The 27,426-nt window shown below is 42.9% G+C and overlaps 2 protein-coding genes across 13 annotated transcripts in view; one reads left to right on the forward strand and one right to left on the reverse strand.

The window, feature by feature from the left end:
- The window catches only part of LOC140644304 (GON-4-like protein), a 31,382-nt gene extending 7,470 nt beyond the window's left edge, over positions 1-23,912 (forward strand). For 5 of the 9 annotated variants that reach the window (XM_072847001.1, XM_072847000.1, XM_072846997.1 and 2 more), the window contains 24 exons: positions 99-203; positions 1,043-1,213; positions 2,059-2,251; positions 3,609-3,710; positions 4,376-4,416; positions 4,722-4,825; positions 7,032-7,230; positions 8,331-8,417; positions 8,944-9,115; positions 9,822-9,966; positions 10,135-10,285; positions 10,956-11,072; positions 12,180-13,919; positions 14,508-14,751; positions 15,737-15,918; positions 16,443-16,640; positions 17,204-17,347; positions 17,832-17,975; positions 18,267-18,386; positions 18,672-18,785; positions 19,269-19,476; positions 20,424-21,216; positions 21,683-21,785; positions 22,394-23,036. In XM_072847001.1, the coding sequence (XP_072703102.1) occupies positions 99-203; positions 1,043-1,213; positions 2,059-2,251; positions 3,609-3,710; positions 4,376-4,416; positions 4,722-4,825; positions 7,032-7,230; positions 8,331-8,417; positions 8,944-9,115; positions 9,822-9,966; positions 10,135-10,285; positions 10,956-11,072; positions 12,180-13,919; positions 14,508-14,751; positions 15,737-15,918; positions 16,443-16,640; positions 17,204-17,347; positions 17,832-17,975; positions 18,267-18,386; positions 18,672-18,785; positions 19,269-19,476; positions 20,424-21,216; positions 21,683-21,785; positions 22,394-22,543 (5,727 nt within the window). In that variant the 3' untranslated portion in view covers positions 22,544-23,036. Of the gene's footprint in view, positions 1-98; positions 204-1,042; positions 1,214-2,058; positions 2,252-3,608; positions 3,711-4,375; positions 4,417-4,721; positions 4,826-7,031; positions 7,231-8,330; positions 8,418-8,943; positions 9,116-9,821; positions 9,967-10,134; positions 10,286-10,955; positions 11,073-12,179; positions 13,920-14,507; positions 14,752-15,736; positions 15,919-16,442; positions 16,641-17,203; positions 17,348-17,831; positions 17,976-18,266; positions 18,387-18,671; positions 18,786-19,268; positions 19,477-20,423; positions 21,217-21,682; positions 21,786-22,393; positions 23,037-23,725 lie in introns of those variants that run through there. The other 4 variants (XR_012039772.1, XM_072846999.1, XM_072847003.1 and 1 more) reach the window with 4 other exon arrangements.
- On the reverse strand, positions 23,180-27,375 carry MSTO1 (misato mitochondrial distribution and morphology regulator 1). 4 transcript variants are annotated; one of them, XM_072847008.1, is made up of 14 exons: positions 27,206-27,373; positions 27,008-27,131; positions 26,880-26,934; positions 26,732-26,807; positions 26,523-26,571; positions 26,072-26,210; positions 25,838-25,955; positions 25,611-25,745; positions 25,345-25,497; positions 24,653-24,784; positions 24,307-24,491; positions 23,963-24,061; positions 23,751-23,869; positions 23,180-23,500 (listed from the first exon to the last, which is right to left on the reverse strand). In XM_072847008.1, the coding sequence occupies exons 1-14, from the start codon at positions 27,278-27,280 to the stop codon at positions 23,262-23,264; spliced, it is 1,698 nt and encodes a 565-aa protein (XP_072703109.1). In that variant the 5' UTR covers positions 27,281-27,373; the 3' UTR covers positions 23,180-23,261. The 4 variants fall into 4 exon arrangements, with proteins under 4 accessions (XP_072703109.1, XP_072703108.1, XP_072703111.1 ...); XM_072847007.1 differs by having other exon boundaries at positions 23,963-24,064; positions 27,206-27,370; XM_072847010.1 differs by lacking the exon at positions 25,345-25,497 and having other exon boundaries at positions 23,963-24,064; positions 27,206-27,375.
- Between the last annotated feature and the right edge of the window lie 51 nt (positions 27,376-27,426).

Below are 27,426 nucleotides of genomic sequence, written 5' to 3' on the forward strand. Positions count from 1 at the left end.
TTTAGTTGGCTAAAAAAGAGTCTTTGGAATACTAGTTGAAAGTAGTGTTTGATCGTGGCATGACTGTTTGATTGCATTCCACATCTTTTGCACTATAGAGCTTACTGGAAAGTGATGTAGAGAGCACTGCTTCTTCTCCTCGAGGAGCAAAACGATCTAGGACAAGGCGATCATCTGATGAAGAGGGAGGGACACTCTGTGAGGTAAACTTGCAAGCGAGTTTTTGCTTTCTTTGGAAACAACTTTCAGTCATTATTCCTAAATTATTGATGCAAAAGCAAAAATACATATTATTGCTTAAAGTTGTGGTGACATTACAGGTGCTATGTGGATTTGGCATCCCACTGCAATGGTTCCCGCATAAGCGGTGAAGTGCAACCCTTGCAGAAAGAGCTTAGTCTAAAATAAACAAGAGTACTTAAAAAAGCACTGGCAATGGAAACAATCAGCTCTTCTTCAGATAATGATTATTTTTCTGATTATTTTTGAGAGGAGTGCAGGAGAATTGCTTTCTGTGCTTGGCTTAGGAGGAAAAAGTGATTTTGGTAAAAGCATAAAGGTATTTGTGGTGACTGTATGCACTGTCAAATCAGTAGGAGGAGTATGTGCAGTGTGATAAGAGCTGAGTATCAGCAGACAAGAATGAGAAAGCGACTGTGAGAGCTGACCACTGACACTGGAATTGGAGAAAGAGCAATAACTTATTGATTTTTCCACATTCTACTCACCATGGGTTTGTTTTTGGGAGGGTTGGGAGCGTGCCACAATTACTAGTGTTCAGGTTTATCAGCTCTAGTAATGTTGAGACCTATACTCAAATCTTCCAAGTGTCTCCTTTCCTGCAAGTCTTTAGTATAGTAAATTTATTTGTACTTTCTGAAAATCAAAGTGAGTGTAATATGAAGAATCCATTTCCTTCTGCAAAGTGTTTTTCTGTCACTTCTATTGTGCTAGACTCTGCTCAAACAGAAAAAGAGACTTATTCTGTCCTTGGAAATTTGTTCTCAATAAAACCTTTTAACACAAAGGCCTTTTTAATTAGATGGAGAAGGTTACTACACCTGTTGTTAGACATATTAGTGCTGAAGTAGTTCCCATGGGACCTCCACCACCTCCTAAACCAAAGCAAAACAAAGACAGCACATTCATGGAGAAGCTGCATGCAGTGGATGAAGAATTGGCTTCAAGCCCAGTGTGCATGGATTCTTACCAGGTACCGTTTTGGGGGATGCTGTAATAGTGCGGTTTTAGGTTGAGTAACATTTGTTAGAAAGGAGGTAGCTTTCTGGTGTTCTCTGCTATTATTTTAATGCATTCTGCTCTCCTTTTATAACTTTAAATAGTAAGTTGAATCTCCACAGTGTGTAGGACGCTAGCTCTATGAGAGAATGGAGGTAGCTGTTAGTAAAGTGGTGTTAGTGACGTATCCTTTTAGTTTCTTGTATCGTAACTACACTTTCTATTTATGCTTGTAGGTCTCTCACTGCCATTGTTTTGACTGTTAAATGTAATTCCGTGACATTTACATAACTAATGAAAATAGTTTTTCTTTTGAAAGATATCCTGTCGACTTAGTTGTGTTTTGCAGGCGAGTATATTATTAACACCTGAGGAAGCTTAGTTGTAAAGAGAAACGCTGTTTCATATTAATAATGAGAAAAATATTACTGATCTGTGTTACTGTGCAAGGGTGAGGAGTCATGAAGAAACAGTCCTGTGCTGTTACTCAAGATTAATTTTGGATAGTGAAGAGGGCAAACAGAGTGAAACATACATGAAAGAATCAAATACCGCAAGTGGAGATTGCTTCCTTGGTAGCAGATAAGAGTTTAGCATGAGATAAATGACCAATAATATATTTATAAATAATAACAGTTTAACAGTGACAGTAATGAAAGTTTAGCATTCTCAGATTACTGAAGTAAATGATTCTTTGTGGCAGGAATCTAATATTTTTGGTATTGGACTTTTTTGGCTGGGCTGAAAACCCCGCTGCTGGAGAAACTGAGAAAAGCCAGAGACATTGTGATTCTGTTGTGCTTTTCCTTCACCTTTTAGTCTCTGGAAGACAGCCTCATTGCCTTCCGAACCCGATCTAAGAGACCACTGAAGGATGTTCCTCTTGGTCAGCTGGAGGCTGAGCTCCGAGCCCCAGACATCACGCCTGATATGTATGATCCTAATACTGCAGATGATGAAGAATGGAAAAGGTGGCTTGGAGGACTCATGAATGACGATGTGGAGAATGAAGGTATATGGCGGATGTTGTGTTGTTGTTGTTCACTGGAATTGGGGGTTATGTTGTGTCCTGGTTTTGTCTGGGATAGAGTTAATTTTCTTCCTAGTAGCTGGTACAGTGCTGTGGTTTGGATTTTAGTGTGAGAATAATGTTGATAACACGCTGATGTTTTAGTTGTTGCTAAGTAATGCTTACACTAGTCAAGGACTTTTCAGCTTCCCATGGTCCGCCGGGCGCACAAGAAAGTGGGAGGGGGTACAGCCAAGATGGTTGATCCAAACTGACCAAAGGGCTATTCCATACCATATGGTGTCATGCTCAGTATAGAAACTGGGGGGAGTTGGCCGGGGGGCAGCGATCGCTGCTCACGGACTGGCTGGGCATCAGTCGGTGGGTAGTGAGTAGCTGCATCACTTGTTCTTTTTGTTTTTCCCTGGGTTTTGTTCCTCTCTCTCTCTCCCTCTCTTGTTATTTTCCTTTCCACTACAAGTTATTATTTTATTTTATTTCAATTATTAAACTGTTCTTATCTCAACCCACGAGTTTTCTTACTTGTGCTCTTCAGATTCTCTCTCCCATTCCACTGGGAGGGGAGGGTGAGCGAGCGGCTGTGTGGTGCTTAGTTGCTGACTGGGGTTAAACCACGACACATAGAAAGCCTGGAGCTTTTTCTTTCTATTAATACATGATGTTCTTGGCTGCAGCCATTATCTTGTTTAGTAATATGCATGTGTTTTGCATGCCATCAGCTTTCCTCATCTTCTCCATGGACATTTGTGAGGGTTTCTAAGCTTCAGGTGTCTCACTTGTAAATATTGACTAGCCAGCACATGCAGTACCTGGCAACCATAAGCGAAAGTTCTGTGTTTCAGCCATCGTGGTGTGTCATGAAGCTGGCAGCGTTGATGTACCTGAATCTATCTGAGTGTGTCACGCTCCTCGTTAGGGACATTACTTGTTTTGGTAGAAACAACTATTTTGTTCTTCAAGAAGAAACAAGAACAAGCTTTGGGGCTTGACTTCCTTTTATCCTGAATTTAGCGGTTGCTTACAGTTGTGCAAATTGAATATAAAATACAAATTGAAATAATACTACTTCACGCTTTCTAAATTTAGCTGAAACTCAGGCCACAGAGAATAAATCCAGCTTTTCGAAATGGGAATGGCTACAAATAAGGATGCTAGTAGCTCAGTTTGAAAAGAGGATGGGCTTGTTAGCGCTTCCATAAAAAGGAACATACAGTTAATTTCAAGCAGTAATCCTAGCCCTCTTTGTAGCAGGTCAGGCAATAAATGAATTGCTTCTGCTTGTGGCTACTGATTGATCTTGGGGCAGGGTAATGACATTTCAAAACATGCTTCTTATTAGACGAAGCAGATGATGATGATGACCCTGAGTACAACTTCCTGGAAGATCTGGATGAACCAGATACAGAAGACTTCAGAAATGATCGTGCTGTGAGAATTACCAGTAAGTCCTTTGGGAGTCCCACCTCCTTTCTTGTTAGGATTAGTAATTCATTTTGAAAAGTGAGTGTTTTCTTGCAAGATTTTGCAACGTAGGCTAATTTTTAAAGATCTGCATACTGACTTGAACAGCTTTGCTATGCAAAGCTGGCTTTCTGTGAATACATGAAAGGATCTAGCCAGAGCTGCTGCGCTATCAGATGCAACTTTACACCATAGCAAAGACTGAAGAATAATACTTACGTGACAGTACAGTCTTTCATAAAGCTTCAGCCAATTCAGAATTGAAGCCTTATGACTTGAGTGTAATTAAATTTTCTCCAAGTCCTTACAATCTTCGAGTTAGTTTTATAAACATACCACTTTTCATCTTCTCAATAAAGCACGCTTGGTTTAGGTCTTATTATAGGTTAACATAATTTTAAATTTAGTTCTGAAAATTAGTTTTTATGTGATATTTTTTGAATTAAAACAGTCTCAGCTCAAGTTTTTTGGGGCCCAGCATTAAAAAGGGATATATCAGGGCCTCCTTTCCTTCTTGGTCCTCTTTTTGAAGAGGAGGGTTTCCCTTTGCAAGAGAGGTTCCTTAAATGACTTTATATTATGACAGGATTGCTAAGTGTTTCTTGGAAAAGGAATCTTCATACTTCTTTTTAATTTTACTTGCAGAAAAGGAAGTGAATGAACTGATGGAGGAGCTGTTTGAGACAGTAAGTGATAAATTTGGTATAGCACTGAAGAATAGATCTTTCTCAGATCTGACATGAAATCTCTAAAGCCATAAAGGGGTGGTCTCTGCAAGATGCTCAGTGCTGACTGTGTGCAAAGGGCCCTACCATAAAAGTGTAATTTTTAGCCTTAGGAAGGAACATGTATAGGAACTTCCGTAAGTCCTTGCAGACGTGAATGTCTATGTGAAGAGGATCATCGTGAGCTTTGCTAGCTAAAGACAGTTGGTGGTAAACGTACTGCTTGAGCTTTCTATTCCGGACTGTTGCTACACATTTGCTGTCAGTTTCAGGACGAGATGGGTTTCTCGAACATGGAAGATGAAGGTCCAGAAGATGAAGATAATGTTACAGAGTCACGGCCAAATTTTAATACACCACAAGCACTTAGGTAGGATCATTTGGTTATGGTCGTTAAAGTAAAAGAATAATAATAACAACTCAGTTATGATAAGCCTATGGTTACCTGCAGCTGTACTATGCCATCCACCAAAGAGGTCATGCCTTTTCAGCACAGGCCACTGTTTTGAAAGCTCTGAGCCATTTTTATTTGAGATTGAACACTTAACTTGACCCTCTTTTCTATCTACCACCTTTGACTTTACTGATTGTGATGCATCTGAAGAAGATGATGACAACAATGAACATGTAGCTGTTCAGAAAGAGACAGCAAGAATGCCTGCACTAAAAGATTGGTGCTGGCTGTTCTGTATCATAGCTGAAAACAGCTGAGGTCTTTCAGAATAGTGATCTATTCCAACAAGCCATCATCATCTCTAGCTTCTTTATATGCTCTCCCTGTGTATTTAAATTGTGTTTCTTTCTTAAGGCCATCCACATATCCCTCCTTTATTAGACTAATTCTTCTGAAAAAATTGCTTTGCTACCTGCTAAGTCACTTACTTCAGCTCTTAAACTAACAATAGTTAGTGGAGCAGGATATTGCATGACTGGCGATGATACTTCAAAGCAGTGGGTGGAGAAACAGTGGATACTGGGGTGTTGCTGCATATGCGATCAAAGCTATGTAGGACCTGTGCAAAGAAGGTGCCAACCTCAAAGTGATAGCCACTTTAGCTCTCTTAATTCTTGTGCTTTACACTGTGGTGGTGGGTGTAGTGTTCTGAAATAATTTCAGAAAAATAATAGTTTTCTTGCCTTTTTAAAATTTCATTTTATTATTTTATTGTTAAGGGGAGGGGTAAAGTTCACTTACTGCCCTTACATTTTTTTGATTACAAGAAACGCTTGAGGAGCTGGTTTGACCAAGTGTGTCACCTTATCCTTTAAGTAAAGAGCTTGGATCTAATGGTGGCCTTTTCTAAGGAAAAAGACTGCATAAGATAGCTGATGCCTGGGTCTGAAATGACTATAAGTTTGGAAATTGGCTTTTGATGATTTTTGGTATGGGCTATACTTGAAACAGTGCCTTGAAGAGGAAAGGGTCCAAAGTGTTTCTTTCTAGGTAACAATACTGCTCTATTTAACCAGTTACAGAAACTGCAGTATGAATGGTGTCTCCTTGTTTATGGGGCAGATCAGCTCGAGATCAAGCTGCATCTGTTTGGGAAAGGAGCTAAAATGAAGGCTGGAGTTTCTTGATGCTCTCTCTGGGATGAGCAGTACCAGAGGGGAGTGCGGCAATTCTTAAACCAGCTACAGACTAAAAGCAGGGAAACTTTATGCTCTCCCTTATTATTTGTATGCATTTGTAATTTATAATGGCTAGTTGTATTCATTTTTCTTTGGTGGGCAGTTCTCCCAATTGTTTCTTCCCCAGTTTTATCTCTATACAGGATTCTTAAAGTTGTTCTGTGGTAAAATATCCGTTGGCTATGTTTATTGTTGTTTTTATGATACATTAGAAGCATTGTGTAACAACTTTACTTATAACTGACTTCAGGCCTATTACAGAAGTGAAGCTGATAACAACCAGCAATCGGAATATTAACTGGTGTAGCTAAAATAAATAAAAATCTATCATAAGGCTGGGGATAGTTGAATCTGGTTTTGAAAGGACGATAATATGTACATCCTATTTTCTGCCACAGGAGTAGCTCTTACTATAGTATCAGCAGATGTCTAGGAGAGTACTCTGCATAAAGCTAGATAATAATTATTTTTTTTTTTAAAGTAACAGCATTTGAGTCAGTGTTTGATCTTTCTGGAGACCCTCGTGGTAAAATGCCACCCATAATACCTTGGGTTCAGACCTTGCCTGATGATAGAAGTTAAATAGGATTGGTTCTAATGTGTTCTGGATTATCTTAGATCCTGACTGCTGTTGAGAGTATCTGAGCACTTGAGATATGATTGGGAATAGTGGACAAGACTGTTAACTGTCCTTGGAATAAACAGTCGCATTGCATCCCAGAACTACAACAGTGCTGTGGTAGATTAAAAGATTTATATATAAGCCGACTGTATAAATAACTCTGTTTTTTCAAGTTGAAGTATACTGTCCCAAGCGTTGAGTAGTACAGGGATGATAGTTCTTAAACTGTGCATCCCAGATACAGAGTAAAATGTTCTAAATAAATGTTAATGGTTATTAAATCATGTGCTTATTATATTTCGGTCTGCCTGATCTCAAACAGATTTGAAGAGCCTCTGGCCAATTTATTGAATGAACAACACCGGACGGTGAAGGAACAACTTGAGCAGTTGAGAATGAAAAAGTCCTCGATCAAGCCACCACAAGAGATAGAAAAATCAAAACCTCAAAATGAGAAGCCTCTCCAGAGCCTTGTTCTGGACAGTATGCAAAGAAAGAGGCTCCAGCAGCAAATGCAGCAGGTAATAAAATGTTATCTGCTCTGACCTAATGAATATTTGCTATATACTGTGGGGGGCGGGGAAAGCCAATGGTACAGCAAGCACTTTGGTGTGCTTCCTTAAAGAAATTACTTGAAAAAGCCACATTTGAAGCTGGAGCTTTAACAGGTGATATTTACATGCTTGATTCCACACTGAAAGACAGTTTGAATTGAATGTGCAAAGTAGAGCTTATTTCTTGGCATCTGTGTTCTCATGTGAAATAGCTGCCTTGGCCATGTTTGAATTCTGACTGTAATCTGTCAAAATCCTCCGTTTTCACCAACTTCATTATTACTTTCTGAGAATATTACTCTTGATGTAGTTTGGATTCTTTTTTTTTTCTCCTCCCACCACGCAAAACTGTGTAGAAATTCCGTTTGAACATTTTAAAAGCTGTCAGCAGCATAGATGAGAAGCTGTACTTAGAGAATTTTTTCCATGTCCATACAAAATTCAAGAGGACTTCTCAAAACTTGAAACTTGCCGTCAACTTGATCTCATGGGGATGAAGTGCACTGGTTTTGTGTGAACTTGATACAAGTCTTGCTGAGTAGTTGTTTATTATTCTGCATGCCTCATACAGTGTCACATCTTGGTCTGTGGCAGCAAGGAAAGGACATAGACCTCTCAAACACAAGCTAAAGAAATGGATCTTGCATTAGACGTGTAGAGTAAATGACCTTTTTAATTTTTCAGCTGCAAAGCACGATGTATGGTGTTTGTCTGCATATGGAGAGTTCTCATAGCTGAAGTCATTATTTCTGAAGAAATACCTAAGTAATTAGAAAAAAATACCCTTTCTGTATTGATCCTTATGGTATGAGACTTTGGCACAAAAGCTAGGAAACTGCCCTAAGACTTAAAACAGATGATGTGTTCAAAATCTGTGTAATAAACTTCCTGCCAGTGGATATTAAAGTTTCCTCTCAGTTTTCTATTGCTTAAAAGGTTTTTTGAAGTCAGAATGTGATTTTTGGAGTGCTCAGGAGATATTTGTTGTGCCTCTGTACTTATGCTTTCCAGTTTCTTGGATTTCTGATACACTGAAAAAAAAAATTTGTCTGATTTTATTCTTCAAGCATGTTCAGCTTCTGACTCAAATCCATCTTCTCGCAAGTTCCAACCCTGCTTTAAGTTCAGAGGCCAGTACTACCAGGATGTTTTTGGTAAGGATATGTCTAAAATCAGAGCTACATTAATTTTAATGATTGCTGGTCACTGGAGATATTTAGAGAGCTTAATTTATTTAATTGATGCCATTAAATTGAGAGGGACTACCACTCAATAATGGAATGATGTTGTTAGCTTACTGTGAACATGCTTGGTACTTAGAGAAATAATTCACATTGTGCTGACTAATAACAGTGCTTTGAATTGGCATGTCTTTGTATTTTTTTAATTGTTTTCTTGGAAATACTGAAAACAAAGTTCAAAAAGTACAGCTTCTGTAGTTAGTGAACATTCTGTGACCTTGAAAAGTTCTGGAAAGTGAGGGAATTAAAAAAAAAAAAAAATTTCCTCTGATTGTTCCTAGATTTGTAATGCTCAAGAATAAGACCTGTAACACTCTACTTTTTTATGCCTGTCACTTCACCAGCTTTTATTTTTTGCATTATTGCATTGCATGTGTCTGTTCTTTACCTTCCATTTGAAGGCATGTTCTTTTATCTTTTTCTGTGTTTGACTTTGCAGAGCGAGCTTGGTAACTTTGCTCGAAGCTCTACACTCCTTCGTCAGTCATTCAGTCCTAAGTTTCAAACAATGTTCCAGCCATGTAACTTGAAGGGAGCACTGCAGCTCATTGAAGATTTTCATGCCCAAGTCCAAGTTGACTGGAGCCCTCGCAAAGCTGTGAAGAAGAGTGGTATGTATTTGAAGGGACAAGAGGTGGGAAAGCATTTACAGTGGAAGTTATTTCATGCTATGCACCCTCCAGATGAGAGATGGTTCAGACTGCTGTTTGGAATGATTTTTTTTTTTAATTTTGTGAGGTATTTTTAGATAAAACCATCCACTTTATTGACTGCCTTTTTGCTTCCTAAACTTGCAACACAGTAAAGCATGTTATATGAGCTGTTGACTTTTGACATCATAATCGTGCCATTTATTGTTCTGCAGATGATGTTTTGAGCTGCAGAAGTCTGTCAAGAAACTATGAAACTGGAAATAATTGTTCCAAACGTGTTGGTTAACACACATCAAGGAAATAGTCCCTTAATTGGCGTATTTAATTAAAAAAAAAAAGCTCCAAACTGTTGGTTTCAAATATTTGGTTTGTGATTTTCTGCTACCTAGAGAGTGAACTCATTTGAAATAAACAGAGCTCTTTACAAGTGCTTTTTCATTATAGAGCGAAAGAAAAGATGGAAGGGGAAAGTAATTCTACCTTTTGCTGATGTAAACTTAAGGGCAAAAACTAGGAAATACGCAAATTCTAAAGACCAGGGAGAAAGTCTCTCTCTTTTTGCAATGAAAGGAATAAAAGAAACAGTGTTTTCAAGAAGTCAGTTGTGAAAAAACATTACTTGTCCATGTATACGTCCATCCTTACCTGTTAATTCTTTTCACAGCCAATGAATTTCCATGTTTGCCAAAGCAAGTGGCATGGATTTTGGCAACAAGGAGAGTCTTTATGTATCCAGAGTTACTGCCAATATGTTCCTTGAAAGCAAACCCTCCCCGGGACAAGATTATCTTCACCAAGGCAGAGGACAAGTAGGTGCTTAGAATTATTGAATAAAATGCATACAAATGAGACTTCTTTGTTAAGGAAAATTTCTAGGATGCAGACTTTTAGGATATCTGTGTATTGTGCAACAGCACATCCACATAGCAATCTGCTGTACTGTCTAAAAGACTTTTTTTCCCCCCTCCCTTCTTCAGTTTATTAGCTTTAGGTTTGAAACATTTTGAAGGGACAGAGTTTCCAAAGCCTTTGATCAGCAAGTATCTCTTGCCAACAAAAACTGCCCACCAGCTTACAGTACGAATCAAGAATCTCAATATGAATCGAGCCCCTGATAATATCATCAGAGTAAGTGATGCATTCAGATTATGGTTTGGTATTTTTCAGATTTGTCTGTCTGGTTGGTGTTTGTTATACAGGAAGAGATGTGCTGTTTGTTCCAATGACCTTTTTGTATATGTGCTGACACTTTCTTAAAAGAAAATGTCCTCCTTTTATTAGCAATGAGGGTTTCTTCAAAAAGACCTTATCCTCTGTACTTCGCAAGTACATATATTACTATTTTGAGTCTTTAGAGCCCAGCACTTGCAGACAGCCCTAGTACAACTGTGGCTTCAGTAATCCTGACAAATTCATACAAATAAACTTTGAGTAGTGAAGCTTAAACAAAAGTGCTGTGTCCAGTCAGGCCAGATATCCTTTCCCATAAGCTAAGGGCCACTGCTGAAAGGAGAGTAAGAACCAGAAACGCTTAAAGCAAGTATGCCTGCGCATCTGCTAGAACTTCATGCTTTCTTTTGAGAGAAACCAAGATGGCAGTGAGCTCTTGTTCAGCCTTTATTATTCTTTTTTAATGTTTCTGTGAGTAGTACCTTATTAAAGTAGTAGTGATGAGAATCGCTTAATTCACAGTGAACACTTTTACAGAGCACAATCCTTATCCTACATCCCAGCAGTTACTGGAAAGGTATTCTGACCACAGTCATCTTGTCTTGCATTCTCTCCTGTCTCCACATAGTACTATAAAAAGACAAAACAGTTGCCCATTCTGTTCAAGTGCTGTGAGGAAATCCAGCCTAATGAGTGGAAGCCCCCTGTGGAGAGAGAAGAACATCGCCTGCCATTTTGGCTAAAGGTAGTTTCTGCTATTCTTCATCCAGTATAGGGGGGGGTTTTTGTTGTTGTTTTGTTGATTTCTTTGGGTTTTTTTTTTCCTGTTTGGTTTTTTTTTTCTTTCTTTTTCTTTACAGCCTAGGTCCAGAGTGAGTTGTTTGATTAGCCTACAGCTCTGAAGTCAAAAGGTAGTCTGATTGTATTGCATGGGAGCCTATGGCATCTTGAGTCTAGCTGGTAAACATAGCAAGAACAGTAGTGCTCAGCAAGCTGAAGTATTATACGCTACTCTTGGTGCTTGTCTGCCCAGCTGCAGTGTGATTGAAGTTCTCATGGACATACAGTGTTTGTTGTCACATCCTTGTTTTGCTACTTGGATTTTGCTACAAGGATTGTTGTCACATCCTTGTTTTCTAATGGCTCTGGTTTGATGTGTTGACTTTGTTATTTGGCTTTGTTAATTTGTTAATCAACACATTCTTAACCCATGCCCTATGGTTAGCAGTGTTGCCATCTTTCCCACTGTATTACAGCTGTGAGAGAGGCCATGTTCTCCCCTGTAAAACCTCACCTAAGTGGAAAGAAGAAATCTGGGGGTTTGGGGTGGGTTATTTTAAGCCTATCTTCACCTGCAGTGTGGCTGTTATTTTTGTTATACCTAAATGTCTCACGCTTTGTAAGGATCCTTTCTCTGAGATTCTTTGCACAAGGAAGACTTAGTTGGAGGCATAGCCATCATGCCTGTGAGTCGGTCAAGGAGGACTGCGTCTGAGGAAAGAATTAGACTCAGATGCCATAAAATCCGGTTCTCTTAATCGCCCATTGTATTTCATTGTTACAGTGAAGCTTCCTTCCCACAAAATCTTGTATTTACTAAAGGAGCCTTTATAAAGCAATTCAGTTCTGTTGTTTCTTTGAGGCTGTCAGATTCTTTTGAAGGCTTTGGAGTAAAACTCGTGAATAAAAAGTAATACACAGTAAATAAAGTAATATACAGTATTATAAAGTAAATCAAAACCGCTTTACTTTTAGAAGCAAGTTGCTGTCTGTCGCCTTCTGTGGTGCTGTTTGAAGGTGGTGATAGAGGAATAGCCTATGGACTGGACTAATAAACTCTTGTTCCCTTTAGGCAAGCTTGCCCTCCATTCAGGGGGAATTGAAGCAATTGGCAGAAGATGCCAGGGAGACGCCAGGTTCGCCTGATGCAGAATCTGTCTTTTTGGGGACAGGAAAGGAAACTTCAGACACAGAATATGATGAAAAATACCCTCTACTCATGCCAAAGGGACTAGTACTGACCTTAAAGCCCCTTGCCAATCGATTCTCTAGGAGAGCATGGAGGAGGCAGAGGTCTTCAGCTCTGAAGCCTGTCCTCATTCGACCGAGTCCTTGTCTGCAGCCCAATTCCAACACCATTAACATCCAGAAAACTGTGAAGTTGTCCCAGTCAGAAGCTCCTCCCAGCAAAGTTATGGTTCAGATTCCTCGGCTAATCCAGCCAGCTACAGTTATGCAGACGGTGCCGGGAGTGCAGCCTTTGAATGTTCCAGCAGTGGTAGGAAGTGGGGATGGCTTGGAATTTCAGAATGTGCTCTCCACTTCTCATTCGGACTCCAGACAAGCTTTCTCAGCTGCTGTACCACCAGCTCTAGTGTCCTCAAATCCAGTAACTTTTCAGCCAAAACTGATGTTGCCAGCTCTGGCCGGAGCAAAAATACGCAAACCTTGTGTTCGTAAGGGATACCAAAAGAAAAAAGGGACAAAATCTGCCCCACTGATAAAGACTTCACCTTTGATTCAGCCATCTCCTGTTATCCTTACTGTACCTGCTACCACAGTGAAAGTGGTTAATATAGGCAATGGTTGCAATATGATTCAGCCCATAAATACAACAGTTGGTAGAGGCACTCAGGCTATTCCAGTTACAACCTTATTGGTAAATCCATCCACTTTCCCGTGTCCCTTAAATCAGCCTCTAGTGACTTCTTCAATCCCTTCGTTGATAGTCTCTCCTAACCCTGTTGGTCTTTCTGCATCAACTGTTGGTGAAAATGAAGAACAGCTGAATCTGGTTCCTTCCTGCCCTGCTGGAAACAACAAAAATACCTATCCCACGGTGGAGCCCAAGGTTGAACCCCCAGAGCTGTACGTTTCATGCTCTGCTGTCTCCCCCAAGAAGGAGTGTAGTACAAATCCTGCTGCTTCAAATAACAGCAGTCAGGAAAAGGTAAATAAGAGTGACCGCTGTAGCTGGACAGTGGTAGAAGGAGACGAGAACGCTTCAGAGCCATTGTCTGTGGACCTTTTGCCTCACTTAGAAGATCCAGATGAAACGGTGAAAATTGAGCCTGAAGATTCAAATGATGCTACCAAGGAAGTAAATGCAGTACAGAAGAGGGATCTTTTATGTGCTGAAGTGAAGGAGGAATTCATGCTGGATCTTGGCCAGGAGCTGAACATGGAGGCTGCGTGTTCGTGTTCAAATGACCTGAAAGAAATTAAAAAGGAGCGTACTTTGTGTGACGAGAAGGGAGAAGAAGAACGACGGGCTTTGCAGTCATCTCCCCGTGGTGAACAGCAGATGGATGCAGGTGTTGTTGCTGGAGCACAAGTAAGCAGTGAGTCTCCAAAGAATCTTTCGTATACAGCAGATGTTGAGGCAGAATTTAGTAGTCCACTAGGAAGACCAGAGGATTCGTCCAGTATAGATGGCCAGTCTGTTGGGACACCAGCTGGCCCTGAAGCTGGAGGAGAGAGAGAAGGACAAGAAGAAGAGGAAGAAGATGACTTTGATGATTTTACACAAGATGAGGATGAAGAAATGTCATCAGCCTCAGAAGAATCTATTCTTTCAGTGCCAGAACTTCAGGTAAAAGCAAACAAAACTTTAAAAAACTTGCTAATAACAAATATCGGTGTCCTGAAACACCCTGGTGGAGTCAGGGCAAATGACAATTTGAACCCAATTGGAAAGCTGGACTGTTAACTATATAATAGCATGGTATTGTGCTGTTTTACAGAGAAACTGGACACCACGTTTTTCTGAGAAGATTTTAAGTCCAAGCTAAAGGAATATCTTGCAAATATGCAGATTTAAATTCTGCTGAGTTGTAAGGACTTCCTCAACTGAGGCTGTTCTTTAATAAGAAGTACTTTAAGTGAAAATTTTCCAGGTCACAATTCCAGCAAGCCTTTAAGAACTAAGATGATCATTAAGGAATCCCATCTAACTTAACACTTTTATAAGTGGCAGATTCTGAAATGTAATTTTGTGCATGATACAAAAATAGGCAGTTCTGGTTGTTGTTGAATTCTGTCCCTTCAGTAGAATCCTCTAGTTGGTCAGATGTTGACAATGAAGTTGGCTGTTAGAATTATGATGGAGCGAGCTAGTTGCTGAATGACATTAAACACTAAAAGAAAACAATGTGAGGTTTTGTTGTTGTTGCTTTCTAAGGAGACAATGGAAAAACTTACTTGGCTTGCAACAGAGAGACGTTTAAGCCAAGAAGGAGATTCTGAAGAAGAGAATTCCCAGGAAGAGAACTCTGAGCCTGAGGAGGAGGAGGAGGAGGAAGGGGAAGGAATAGAGAGTTTACAGAAAGATGATGAAATATGTGGAGATACATCAGAGGAACCTAAATCTGCCTTCACATTGACGAAGACGGCCCCGCAGGTGGAAGCCCACAGAATGCCAGCAGGTAAGTTCTGTGGGTTTCGACACGGAAATAGAAATAGAGCTGCTCTCTGTATTAAAAGTAGAACCATGGGGAAACTGTATCTGGGTTTAATTTCACTTAATGTATCTGAGCTTAGTGATGTTTTCCATCTGGAAATTAAATTTTGCAATACAGTCACAATTCTGTAAAAACAGTTCTTACCATAGAAGCCCTCGTGCATGTGAACCGAGTGTCTTTAGTCCATTGTAATGCATTTATGCTTCAAAAATTTGCAGACCTAAGATTTGTGGTTTGTGTCAGCTAGTACCCAATACCTGTATAAGAACAATATTAAATAGTCAAATCTTTGCTAAATTGAACTTTGCGTTGTAAAGGTCATGCTGGAGAAAAATAAATGAAACAATACCTTAACAGAATATAGCAAGTGGTAGATGAATTTGAGCAGTGAACTTTGAGGAGGTGGACCTCAGCCCATTAGACCAACAGACTCCTAATCTAAAGACATAAAAATCTCGATGTAGCAACTCTTAGTACACTATTTCATTCCCTATTTTGTGACACCAGTTATTTATCTGTGATGTTAACTCTATTCATGTAAATAATAAGCTAAAAGAATAATTTGCAACTGTTACAGCCAGCTCTGATGCTCATACTGTATCTCTGTTCACCCCCTACGAATTTTTTGCCCCTGGTATGCAGTAGATGTATCTATTAGTTCTTAGTAGATTGCTAGCTGAGTAACAGCTAGGATGGGTTTGTTGCTGTATCCAGAGATTTTTCCCATCAGATGCTATAAAAATAAACAGCCAATTTAAAATCAGTTAGCCAGCCTGACTAATGAAAAGTATATTGCTCGTGCACTTACAGGAGAGCGTAAACAGTTAACTTATCACTAACTTGGAAAACGTACTTTTCTATTGCAGTGTTGATCTCAAAGGGTAGTTGTCTGCCAGCCCAGGGAATGTATGAAGAGTATCTGTACAACTTGCTTTGTGCTTCTTCACAGGAGAAAACTTGAAAGCCGCTGGGAAGGGCAGGAGCTCCCACAGAACCAGAAATAAGAGGGGACGGGCTCGTGCTAGCAAAGATACATCTAAGCTGCTCCTCTTGTATGATGAAGACATCCTGGAGAGAGATCCCCTGCGGGAACAGAAAGATCTGGCATTTGCACAAGCCTATCTAACCAGGGTAAGCCAGACCACTGCGTAACCCAGAAATAGGAACATCGGACACTTTGAGTCCTCCAACACAGTTTACACCTGAGCCACCTAACTGCCAGTTCCAACTGGGTGTACTGGATCTGGTCAGGATGGAGTTATCTTTCTTCATAGCACGCCATGTGGTGGCCCTTTACTTATTAAACTGTCTTTATCTCGACCTCTGAGTTTTCTTGCTTTTGCTCTTCCTCTTCCCTCCCCTGTCCTGCCTGGGGGAGGCAGGGAGTGAGTGGGTGGCCGTGGGGATGCTCAGCTGCTGGCTGCAGTCAATCCACAACACTGGGCCTCTCAAGTTCAGAATTTCAGAGTCTTGGATTTGGTTCTCTTCTCTCTTGTGAGCAGTTCAAATTTATCTTTGAGGAAGAGACTTGGTTGGCTCAACAAAACTGGAAGCACTGTGTAAATTCTGAGTAGCAAGAGATCAAAGATTACTAAATTAACTTGTTTTTTTCCTGGATGTTACATAGTCCTGTAGAGGTCTGTTGCTCTTTCCAGGTGCGTGAAGCCTTGCAGCATGTTCCTGGAAAGTATGAAGACTTTCTTCGCGTTATCTATGAGTTTGAGATTAGCACGGACAAGCGAACAGCTGTGGATCTCTATTCCACTTTACAGAAACTGTTGCATGACTGGCCACAGTTGCTCACAGATTTCGCTGCCTTTCTTTTACCAGAACAAGCCTTGGAGTGTGGACTGGTAGGTAGAATGAAAGGAGGAGACCAAATTTTAAGCAGACGATGTGAATGCTTGCGGGGGTGAAAGAATAAGGAATTCTTCCTAGGGCAAGAAAGGAAAACAGCCAGTAAATCATTTGCTTACCTTGCTGTTTCATTAATCAGAATTGAAAAGTCTAGTGTTTGTTTTAAGTCTCATGCCAAGTATTACTGTGGAGAATCAACCTTTCCCAGTTACATTGCAAAACCTGACTGCAGAGACAATGTGCAGATACAGCAAGTGGAATGGTTCCCTTGTCTCAAAAATCAGCCTTCCACTCTGTAAGAGAGGTTTTCACCTGTTACATTCTTTCTGGATTTTCCTCTTATGTGCATGTGGTTGAAGCAAAACTTCATAGCTCACATCAGTATTGATTATACAAAGTCATGTTTCTCTTCCTCCACCTCTTCCCAGTTTGGCAATGGGTGTCAATACAAATGGAAAACAAATAGCAAGACAGGCATTTTATAGCTTGCTTAAGCCAACTAGAGATGCTTGGAAATATATTCTTGAACGTGAGGGGTGAATCTTTTTCTTTTGGTCAGTTTGAAGAGCAACAAGCATTTGAAAAAAGCCGGAAGTTCCTCAGGCAGCTGGAGATTTGTTTTGCTGAAAATCCTGCCCACCATCAAAAGATCATCAAAGTTCTGCAGAATTGTGCAGACTGCCTCCCCCAGGAGATTGCAGAGGTAATCGGGCATCCAGGTATCTCCTTTCGCTCAAAAGCCCTGAGAATGCAATTAGCTGGCCTGCTTCCCTGTTCCCATGTGCTGCTCTTTGAGACTACAAGAGTTTAGCAAGTGTGATCTCCCTCTGTGGGGTGTGGTAGAGAATTGAAGCTGCCTCTTCAAGAGGCTTTACAATTAACTGGCCTGTGTGAGTCTCCTCTCTCCTACCTCCACCTTGCTTTTATCGCCTTGCAGGTGAAATTTTAGCTTAGTGCCTCCTACAGAGCCTGCCTAGAATTTTGGAGGGGTATTTCCGTGCTAATTTGATAGCTGGATGTGGAATGATCTCAGAAATATTCATGAAGTAGTACCAGTGCAAGCCTAAACTCTTCCATGTTGGAGGTCTAATAAGCCTTGATGTTCCACTTGCTTTCAGAAATCCTTCTGAGAAGAATCTGACGACATGGAATGAAACACTTATTTTCTCTGGATTTCTCTCTTTCAGCTGAAGACCCAAATGTGGCAACTGTTGAAAGGGCACGACCACTTGCAGGATGAGTTCTCAATTTTCTTTGATCACTTACGGCCCTCAGCCAGCCGCATGGGAGATTTTGAGGAGATCAACTGGACAGAAGAGAAGGAGTATGAGGTGGAGTAATCTTTTCCCCAAGACCAGAAAATATAAAAGCAGAGATACTAGACGTGTTTGAACTTGAAGGACTCAAATTGAGGCTGCATTTCCAGAGTGAGGGAAGCAGCGGGGTGGGATTGGTGGACTGAAGCAAACTTTCCAAATTTTTTTTTACAGCACTTATGTCTCCTCTAACATAATTGAACCTGTGATGTCACGGAACTGAGCTCAATATTCAGAAATTCAGAAGTTTGGTCTGCTGAAGAGCTATCATGATAGGGCAGTTTTTGTGTGTTTCTTTTTTTGTAGTTTGATGGGTTTGAAGAGGTGTCTCTGCCAGATGTAGAAGAAGAGGATGAACCACCCAAGATGCATGCAGCCTCAAAAAATAAGAAGCGGAAAGAGATCGGAGGCCAGAACAATGACAAGGTGGGCCTGGGGTATCTCACTAGACTGCATATCTGGACTCTGAGCAAGTGCATGCCCACGAGGATAAATGTGTCTTAGAGAGACATGACAACAGCCTAAAAAGATCTGAAGAAAGGGGATTGAAATGTTTCCATTATGCTTTGCTTGCTAGCAGCATAATCGTTTCAGTTTTCTGAGTGCGTGCAGAGTGCCACTCAGCCCCTCCTGGCTCCCTCTGGGGTTAACCTTCCCCTGACTGTCATCTTTGTGTACATGGTTTGTCAGCTGGAGTATGTCTGTTTCCAGGAGGTCGAGTGGGTAGATGGGATGAAGGAATGTTCATGTTCCTGCCATGAAGGGAGTAGCGATCTCAAGCTAAAGAAAAGCAAAAGGAGGACCTGCAGCCATTGTAGTAGTAAGGTTAGTTGATAGGCCAAGTCACTGGAGTGGTGAGTGGAAAGTAGAGTCCTGCCAAGAGTCCCCCTGTTGTGATGATCTGTCCAGCCTCGGGCCTCGTGTCTCCAAAATAATGTGTTGAGGAAGAAAGTAAATCAAAAGATGACCAGTAGTGTCTCCCTCTTTGGACTGCACTACCTGGCCTTCCCCTGTCTATCTCCTGCTCACTTTCTACTGCCCCTCCTTGCTATGCTAAGCAGTGTTAATTCTGATATTCTTTTGAGTTAAGAAGTAGCTATTTTAGTGGAAGACGCTTGTGTGGCCACTATGTGAAAAGAACTGTACCTGTTCATAATAATAAAAAAGATTCAGCTTTCTAAATGCAAACATATTGCCAAACTGAAGCCTTTGTTAGTGGCAAGGAATACTTTGGAAGCAAAGGCCGAGGTGTTAGGTTTAGATTGACATACCACATCTGTAATTGTATGCCTACATACTGATTTGCAGGTGTGTGAAAACAAATTTTATAAAAATAAAGATTCTCAAGAGCTGACCGCAAGCCTCGTTCAGCGAGAAGCAAGTCCTCGGCCTGAAGGGAAGGATTCTGGAATGTCTAAGGAACCTGCAGAAGAAAGCCTGGAGAACAGAGATGAGGGAGAGGATGTCCAGAGCAGAACAAAAACCGTATCTAGGAAAGTGGACCCTCTAGCTTCAGGTATGTGAGAGTCTTGTGTACAGACAGGTATATCATTCATCTCCAAACTGATTCACACAAATGAAAATAGGTATAGGACTTTCTAACGCAAATCTGTTGAGATAATGAGAACCTCTAATAATCTTTTTTTCATTTTTTTTCCTTGTGTTCATCCACTCTGGATGCTCTAAACATGCAGAGCATTCCCTTCAAAAAAAGCTTTCCTGACCAGAGAAATATTCTCCACTTTTCAGAACGATTGGTCCATTTAAGCTTCTCTTGCTAGCATACTAATCCGATTCCCAGTACTACCAGTCCATGATACTGGTTTTTTTCCAGTTTTCATTTTAGCACAGCGATTCAAAATCGCCATCTCGCTAATATTCCTTTAAATTATCTCCTTCGTATTACTTGTTTCTTCTTCAGTCTGGTACAAACAAGGGGAAATGTGGTTATTGGAGGATAAACAACCTGAAAGAGATCTCGTCCTTCTTTCAGTAACCATGTCTCAGTTCATGCTACTGTTGGAGACAGTGCACGGGTTAAATACAGCGGTTTAAATGTAATGCAGCCTGATGTCTAGTTTATAGTGGTTTTGTAAATAGGGTGCCCAGAGCAGCAATGTCTGTTTCGCTGGAGAATTTTGTTCTGGGCAATGCACTGAAGTTGGTTGGTTTTTTTTTTTCATGGGTTCATCACTTCTTCACACAGCAGCTGGTTGTAGTAACCCACAATGGTGAAGGAAATGGACTGCAGAGTGCCTTCTTTGAAGTACAGGACGGGTAAACTGCAGATAGAATTAGAAAGCTGCTCCCAAACTGTGTTCTCATTTACAGCACTATGCTCCAGAATTAAAAAAAACAAAACAATAATAATAATTTAAAAAATCTTAAAAAGTAAATGAATAAAGCCTCCAGAAGTTTTTCTTAACTAACAGCTAGTCTAAACGTGTTTCGGTTTCTTACCAGGATCTCACCTGGAAGGAAGGATTGTCTCCAGCAGACATGCATCTTCTGAAAAAGCTGCACTGCCTGATCATCAGGTTCAAGAAGCAGGTGTGAGTGCTGTTGTGAATACTGCAAAGGACAGTGACTCTTCTGTCACGGGCCCCAGATGGCCACATCTACAAAAAGCTACCCTAAAACTACCTCAAGAAACCAAAGACTGCCCTTGCACTGTGGGAAGTGAGAGTGAGGGACTAAACCAGCAATATCAAGGAAATGCAGATGCTTCCCTTGGGCTGAGCAGAGATCTGCTGCTGTCTTCTCGTTCTGCTACAGTAAGAGGTTTAACGGGACCTACTTCCTCTTCTGGAAAGAGTTTATGTCAGACTGAAGGGCTTCATTCTGATTCATCAGATAAGCTCACTGTCTTTGGTCATGCTTCAAAATTAGGTGTGAAAGAATTTGAGGGACCACCTTTGCCTCTGGAAGGAAAACCTGAAGCAAAGCAGGGTTGGATAACACCGGGTAGAAAACCAACACTGGGTAAGAGCTGCAGCTCACAGTCCCCTGAGAATCGCATTTTGGAAGCAGATGATAGGGGCTGTGCTGGAAATTTTCCTGAGAAGAGATTAAAGTCAGATGCAAACAATGGCTTCCAGGTGCATCAGCATTCTGAGCAGCTAGAATATAGAGTGGTTACTGCCTCCCTGGGGCAAAAGGAAGAGGAGCAGCAACACCAGCGAGTCACAGAAGCAACTGTGTGTGCCAAGAACAGCAAAGTCAGCTCGACTGGGGAGAAGGTTGTCCTCTGGACCAGGTATACCTGCCTGAACTGCACCTTACATCCTTCGTGCAGTCAGTATTTGGCTTCAGCTTTTGTATGATAGAGCATCCTTTATTTTCCTTTTGTATTCCTATTTTCTGTCTTCTGCCCCCTCCCTTTGAATATTCCTGCCTTGTTTCCTCTAACTACAGTCTGTCATAGCTGCCGTCTTGGTCTGAGAAATCCTGTCTGCTCATGACAGTGTAATTATTGTAGTACTTCAGGCTGGGAAAGAATTTTTTCTTCTCCTTCAAAAAGCTTAAAAATAGGCTAAATGCAGCTCTGCTTAGAGCTGTGTCTTGCGAGTGGTGGTGGGTGGTGGTAGTAGTAAAGGAAGAAGCCTGCTGGCCTTGCTCTGTGATCGTTATCCTTACCCAGGAACAGGCCTCGGGCTTGTGGTGGTTGAAGTGTGTCAGCACTTGTTTTCGGCTGCTTTTCTAACTGTCGTACTGTTTTGCAGGGAGGCTGACAGGGTCATCCTTACCACCTGTCAGGAGAAAGGAGCCCATCTGGAAACCTTCCATGCCATCTCGCAGAAACTGGGCAACAAGACTTCTAGTGAGGTGAGGGATTGGTGTGGAAAAGCTTGCATCTGCTGCAGTGAATGGGGAAAGGGGGTGGAAAGGAAGGAAAGGTGGAGGTTTGCTGTTATATTAGTCTCCCAAACTTAACTTTAATTTCATGCTGCATCAGAGAAAAATAATACCGATTGCAAATAAAAAAAAAAAAACCCACAAACCAAACCAAACCCTGATCTGTTCTGGTGGAGCCAAAAATTGTGACTGCTGTGGCTGTTACCATTGATATTCTAGCCTTATATTTGGTACCAGAATTGTTTCAGTAACTGCTACTTGGGTCTTCAGCCTTCTGCTTAAATACAAGGAATCTGTCAGGTTTTGTCTCTTCATCTTCCCCACATCACTGCCAGGAATCTTCCCAAACTGCCAGTTTTTACCTGCAAGTCAGCAGAATAGAACTGTTCTTCCAAAGCAAGCAGAACCACCCAGTGCTCTTCCATTTCTCTTTCCCTTTATGACTGAATCTTGCATAAAATGTGGTTGTGGCTTTTTTTAATGTAAAAGCGCAAACACCCTGAACTTCATAACAGGAAATTTCCGTTTCATACCACCTTTTACATGACTAGTCATCCTGGATTTCCCTTGGTCTTCAGGTATCCCACAGGTTCAGAGAACTGATGAAGCTGTTTCATACATCCTGTGATGGGAGCTCTGAAGATGAGGAGGACGCAACTAGTACCAGTAACACAGACCAGTTGTCAGATAAAGATCTTCTGCTTTCTGAGGAAGAACCTGATGACTAAGGTTTTTTGTCTTGATAAGCTACTGACTGAATCAGAAGGAGAGTTGTTTGCCAGTTTGCTGCTAGACAGGTGCTGTGGATAAAGGAAAAATACTTGCACAGGTACTTGAGATAGCACCTTTTTTTTTGTTCACTTTTCTGCTACGCTTCTGACAAGCTGCACTTCTCAATCTGTATCAAACTAAAGGAATGAAGAAAGTTGTTAGGGTGATAACATCCTCTGGAGCCTACGTGGGGAGCTTCAATGAAATGACAGAAGTGATGCTTGTGGACGCTGACCTCAGTCTGTGGTGAAGACTGGGCCTGCAGCCTTTGAAAAGAACATGTAAATATTGTATCATAAGATGTCTGTTGTCATGTGGAACAAACACATGATTTTTTTGTAAGTTTTCCCCTTGTGTTGATTGTATGTGGGAAAGTTACAATCCAAATTCTGTATTTATTGTGTGGTCTTATTCTACCAGGCAGAGCAAATTCACTTTGCAAAGTTTAAAAACAAACCCAACAAACAAACCAAACAAAAACAGCCCCAAAAAAGCAGCTTTCCTCCTTTACAACACAACTGCAAATAGCTGGACAACTTCAGCCAGCCTTTGTAACAGGATTTTGCTGAAATGAAAAGGCAGTAGCAGTTGGGCCATCTTTAAAGCCATTCCCTTTATTTTGAAAGTGATCTTAAAGATATTCTTACTTCCACTATCTCTAGTAATAAAGATGAGTTAGTCTGAATCGGCTTCCTCTTCAGATTCATCTGCTTCAAACCCTGTTTCATAGCATTGTGACAGAGTTCTTAACTCCTGTAAGGCCTCCTGGAAGTCATCCTGCTCAACTCCAGCAGAGAAGAAGCTGGCCCACCGCCGTGTGTTCAACTTCTGTAGATCCTTGTACAAGCTGTAGAGGAGCGTGTGCAGAACTGGTGAAGACTGCAGGGCTGCTAGTACAGGGATGCTGTCAACAGCTGCAGGGAAGAACATCTTTAAATATACCAATCACAATTTGTTTCCCTACCCTAGTCTACTTCACAAGCAGTTGCTTTACTTAAACTCGGCATAGCATGAGTTGCTTAACACGCAGAATTTTTGCCCTACAAACGCTCAAAAGTGTTGGGTTTGGGGTTTTTTTTTAATAATTCTTTTACCTCTGTTAGACCCTACTGCCCCCACATGATCTCTTTCTGTTGCAGAGGATGTTTAAGGGGCACTTGTTACCTGCTGGGGAGTAACTGGGAGGTCTGTCCAGGAGGAAGCCTTGTCTGGTCAGAAGAGGAGAGAAAAACTGCGGGTACGGAGGCAGGGTATTACATGGCTGCTCAAGCACGTGGGATGTGCTGTAAGGAAGAAGGTGAATAAAGTTATCCAAAACTCGCTCTACCTTCAGCTTCTAGTTAGTGTTCCCTGTTCTAAACCAGACTGTTACTAACCTGAATGCCCCAGGAAACATGGTGTGTAAGTAATACTGCAGAATCTGCTCAGTGCTCTCGCAAGTGTGGAGTGGAGAAGTGGGCTGCTTTCCCGGACAGCTGCTGCAAAGAAAACCGACTCATGGTTTTCCAGGGGACTTGACTGAAAGTGTTGGTGACTCAGCTGCTTTTTAGCTGTTCTGCTATAAAGTTAGTAGCGTGTAAGTGGCTACATCACTAGACTTTTTTCTTTCCATTCAGCTGACACTCCTAATGGAAGGGTTGTGAATGACTTTCGTAAGAAATCATTGCTGTTGGGAGTGCCAGAGTTCCAAAGGGAAGAGTGCAGTTCAAATGGCGATTACCTGATGTGACTTTCTTTGCGAATTCCTCGTAGCACAACAGACTGAGCAAAACAGCAGCTGACCTTTTGCTCCCTACATGAAGACAGAAGCTTCCAGGGCACATCCTGCTGGTAGGCACATAAAGTATCAGGGAGCGAGTAGCCATGTAGGGCAGGAAAGGGAACAGAAGCCCACGCAGCCACAACCTACGAGTCGGAGAGGGGGTGACAAATCACGACGGAGAACACACTCCCCACACACCCCGTGTGTGGGTGTATGGATGGCTGTGAAGCAGAACGCCAGCTCTGGCCTGGAGCAGTTCAGGTAGAGCTGAAAGGATGAGAGGTGCTGTTTGCTCTGCCCTTACCTTTCTCCCTGAGAAGTTAAGTGTTTCAGCAAGGTGCATCATAGAGGCCTGAGAGGCACCGAGCCGGTAAGGAGCAGTGAGGGTATCGAGCGCTGCTGCCAAAATTGCGCTACTGTGGTAGTTAAGTGATGCCTGCGGAGGGAGACAAACGGAGGAATGACAGGACAAGTTGAATTCAGCTGTTCCTTAACCGATTTTTGTATAGTTAACTTAAGCATATTGTAAATTGTGCTTTTATACAGGTTGTGTTTAACAGTTATTTCAGGTTTTGGATAAGAAAGTCAGCTGTTTGCTAACAAGTGAGCTGTTGCCAGTTTTCTTGTCAGCAGCTTCTTCACGCTCAGACAAGGCTGGAGTTACATACACCGCATGTGAAGAATAATGCAGTAAAGCATTTTTTCAGTGCCGAAACTGAAGGCAGTACACCAACGGAAAGACTGCAAAAAAGGAAATGTGTTAATATCTTTAAGAGTACGAAAAAACTGTAAGAATGAAAAGTTGGCAGTTAAGTCTCTTCTAACAGTGAAAGAGCAGGAAAAAAATCTTTTCTGCCTAGCAGAACACCATCCTGAAAAAACACTGCTAAAACAATATAGCTGCAGAAAACACCTTCAGAGAGTGGTAAATCTGAAAAAGCTGAAAGCCAGCCGAGGTGGGTGTTGTTTCTAGGTAGACCACTCTACGGTACGTACATCATAGTTTATATACGGAAATGTAACAGGAGGCTGTGGCTTGATTCCTAGACTCCCACTGAGCGACAAGGGGCAAAAGAGCGAGCTGTGACTGGAGAGATGGACAATTCCTAGGGCTGTGTTCATCAGTCTGTAAAAATTCTTCTGAGATTCCTGGAGGGGGAAATCCAACCATTAGAATCTTGAAGATGTGAACAAGAAATGGTCTAATCCAGATGGGGCATGAAAGCATCGCCCGTTCTTGGGCTTTCCTATTGTTTACTTACTCCCACGTTACTTGTGGCTGGAGTCAAACCCCAGGTCAGGATTCCTTTTCCAGAGTACTCATCGTAGAGCAGTTCTGTCACCTTGGCACCAACTCCAGAGAATCCATTGTGTAGGTCACAGAGGACCTGAAATCCCTGTGTAAAATGATGGCAGCATCTGAGATTCTACTTCATCTGGAACAGAAAGTTTCTTGAAAGAAAAGGGAGTTTGGACTAAGCTGTCAAACCTGCAGATAATCACATTCTTCAACATAGAAGTGCAACCGATCCTCCAACTCCTCTATGCAGCTGGGGTCCTGCAGGAGACTTTCACCTTGTCCAAAGGCTTCTAGACAACCACACTCCCTAAGAAAAAAAAAAGGGGGGAGAAGCTTATTCTGTTCCCTCTTAATTTTTCTTTGAAGGCAAAACTAAGATCCTGTTCTGGACAACAGATTCTGACCCAAACCTCTGGGACATACCCATCGTGCATGTACTGACGGATGACGTAGAGACTCTTGGGATGCAAGTGCACGTTGAGGTAATCGGACCAGACCCGCGCGCTGCCGCCCGAGTAAACTTCCTGGGAAACAGCAAGTCGCGAAGGGGCAGGAGATGTGCCTGGAACAAAATAACAAGCAGAATGAAGGTCTTTTCAAGTCTGAACATCCCCTTGAATAAAGAAAACAAAACCAGCTTTTATCTCGTCCAGTTTCTTAACCTATCTGCTGCTCTTCGACCCAGCCTCCTGTAAGGAAAGGAATCTTACCCCACAGTTCTCCTCCCCTGACAAGTTGTCCGGCATCAGCCTGCCCTCGCAGGGCTTGTTCTACCTTTCTAGAACCCTCTGATCCCGGCAAGGAGCCCAAGGTCACCAGGCCAGCGCAAACGGGCCAGAGCACCCACCGGTAACGCACGAGAACGCGGGCGCACCTTGAACCGCAGCGCTGGGCCTTCCCCTCCGCTCGGAGGAAGCGTCTTCCTAAGGAGAAAGCCGGGTGTCCCCGTTACGCGATGCTCTGCCTCATCCCCCCGCGTGTCACCGGGCAGGACGTTGAAGCAAGGGCCACGAGTAAAATAATCCCGCGGGGAGGCCGTCACACAGGAGGCCGTGCCCCCCGCCCCGCTTCGCTCGCCCTCACCGTCCGGCGCCCGGCGTCCCGCGGCGCGGAGCCCCCGGCCGAGGCGCACTCCAGGTAGGCGGCCACCTCCCCGTCCCTGCAACACAAACCGGCGGCAGCTGCCGGCGGCCCCCGCGCCGCCGCGGCCCCCGCCCCGCCCCGCACTCACCAGGCCACCGGCGCCTCCGGGCCCGCGCCGCCGGGCCTCAGCGCGCCCACGCCGCCTGCAAGAGAGGCCGGTCACGGCGGGGCCGCGGCGGGGCCGCCCCGCGCCCGCCCCCGCCCGCCCCGCGGTACCTTTCAGCTCCAGCGCCACCAGGCGCGGCGTGTGCGTCTCCCGGCCGCCCGCCGCCCGCCCGGGGCGGAGCAGCGCGGCGGCGCGGAGCTCGGCGGCCTCGGCGGGACTGCGCAGCGCGGCGTCCTGCGGGGGGAGCGGGTCAGCCCTGCGCCCCGGCCCCGGCCCCCGCCGCCCCGGCCCCGGCGCGGCCCCCGCACCTGCAGCCCCCACCAGTGGGCGCCCACGCAGCCCGCGTACTGCCCCAGCTGCAGCGTCACCGCCTCCCCCGGCATCGCCCTGCCGCCCCGCGCCGCCGCGCCAGCCAGGGCGCATGCGCGCCGCGCCCCCGGCGGCAAGCCAGCCGGAAGCGCCTCAGCGCCGGGCCACGCCCCCGCCCCGCCCCCGCCCCCCCCCGAGGAGGCGGACACCGACACCGACA

This window comes from Ciconia boyciana, chromosome 26 (genome assembly GCF_034638445.1).
Source record: "Ciconia boyciana chromosome 26, ASM3463844v1, whole genome shotgun sequence".
Taxonomy (NCBI): domain Eukaryota; kingdom Metazoa; phylum Chordata; class Aves; order Ciconiiformes; family Ciconiidae; genus Ciconia; species Ciconia boyciana.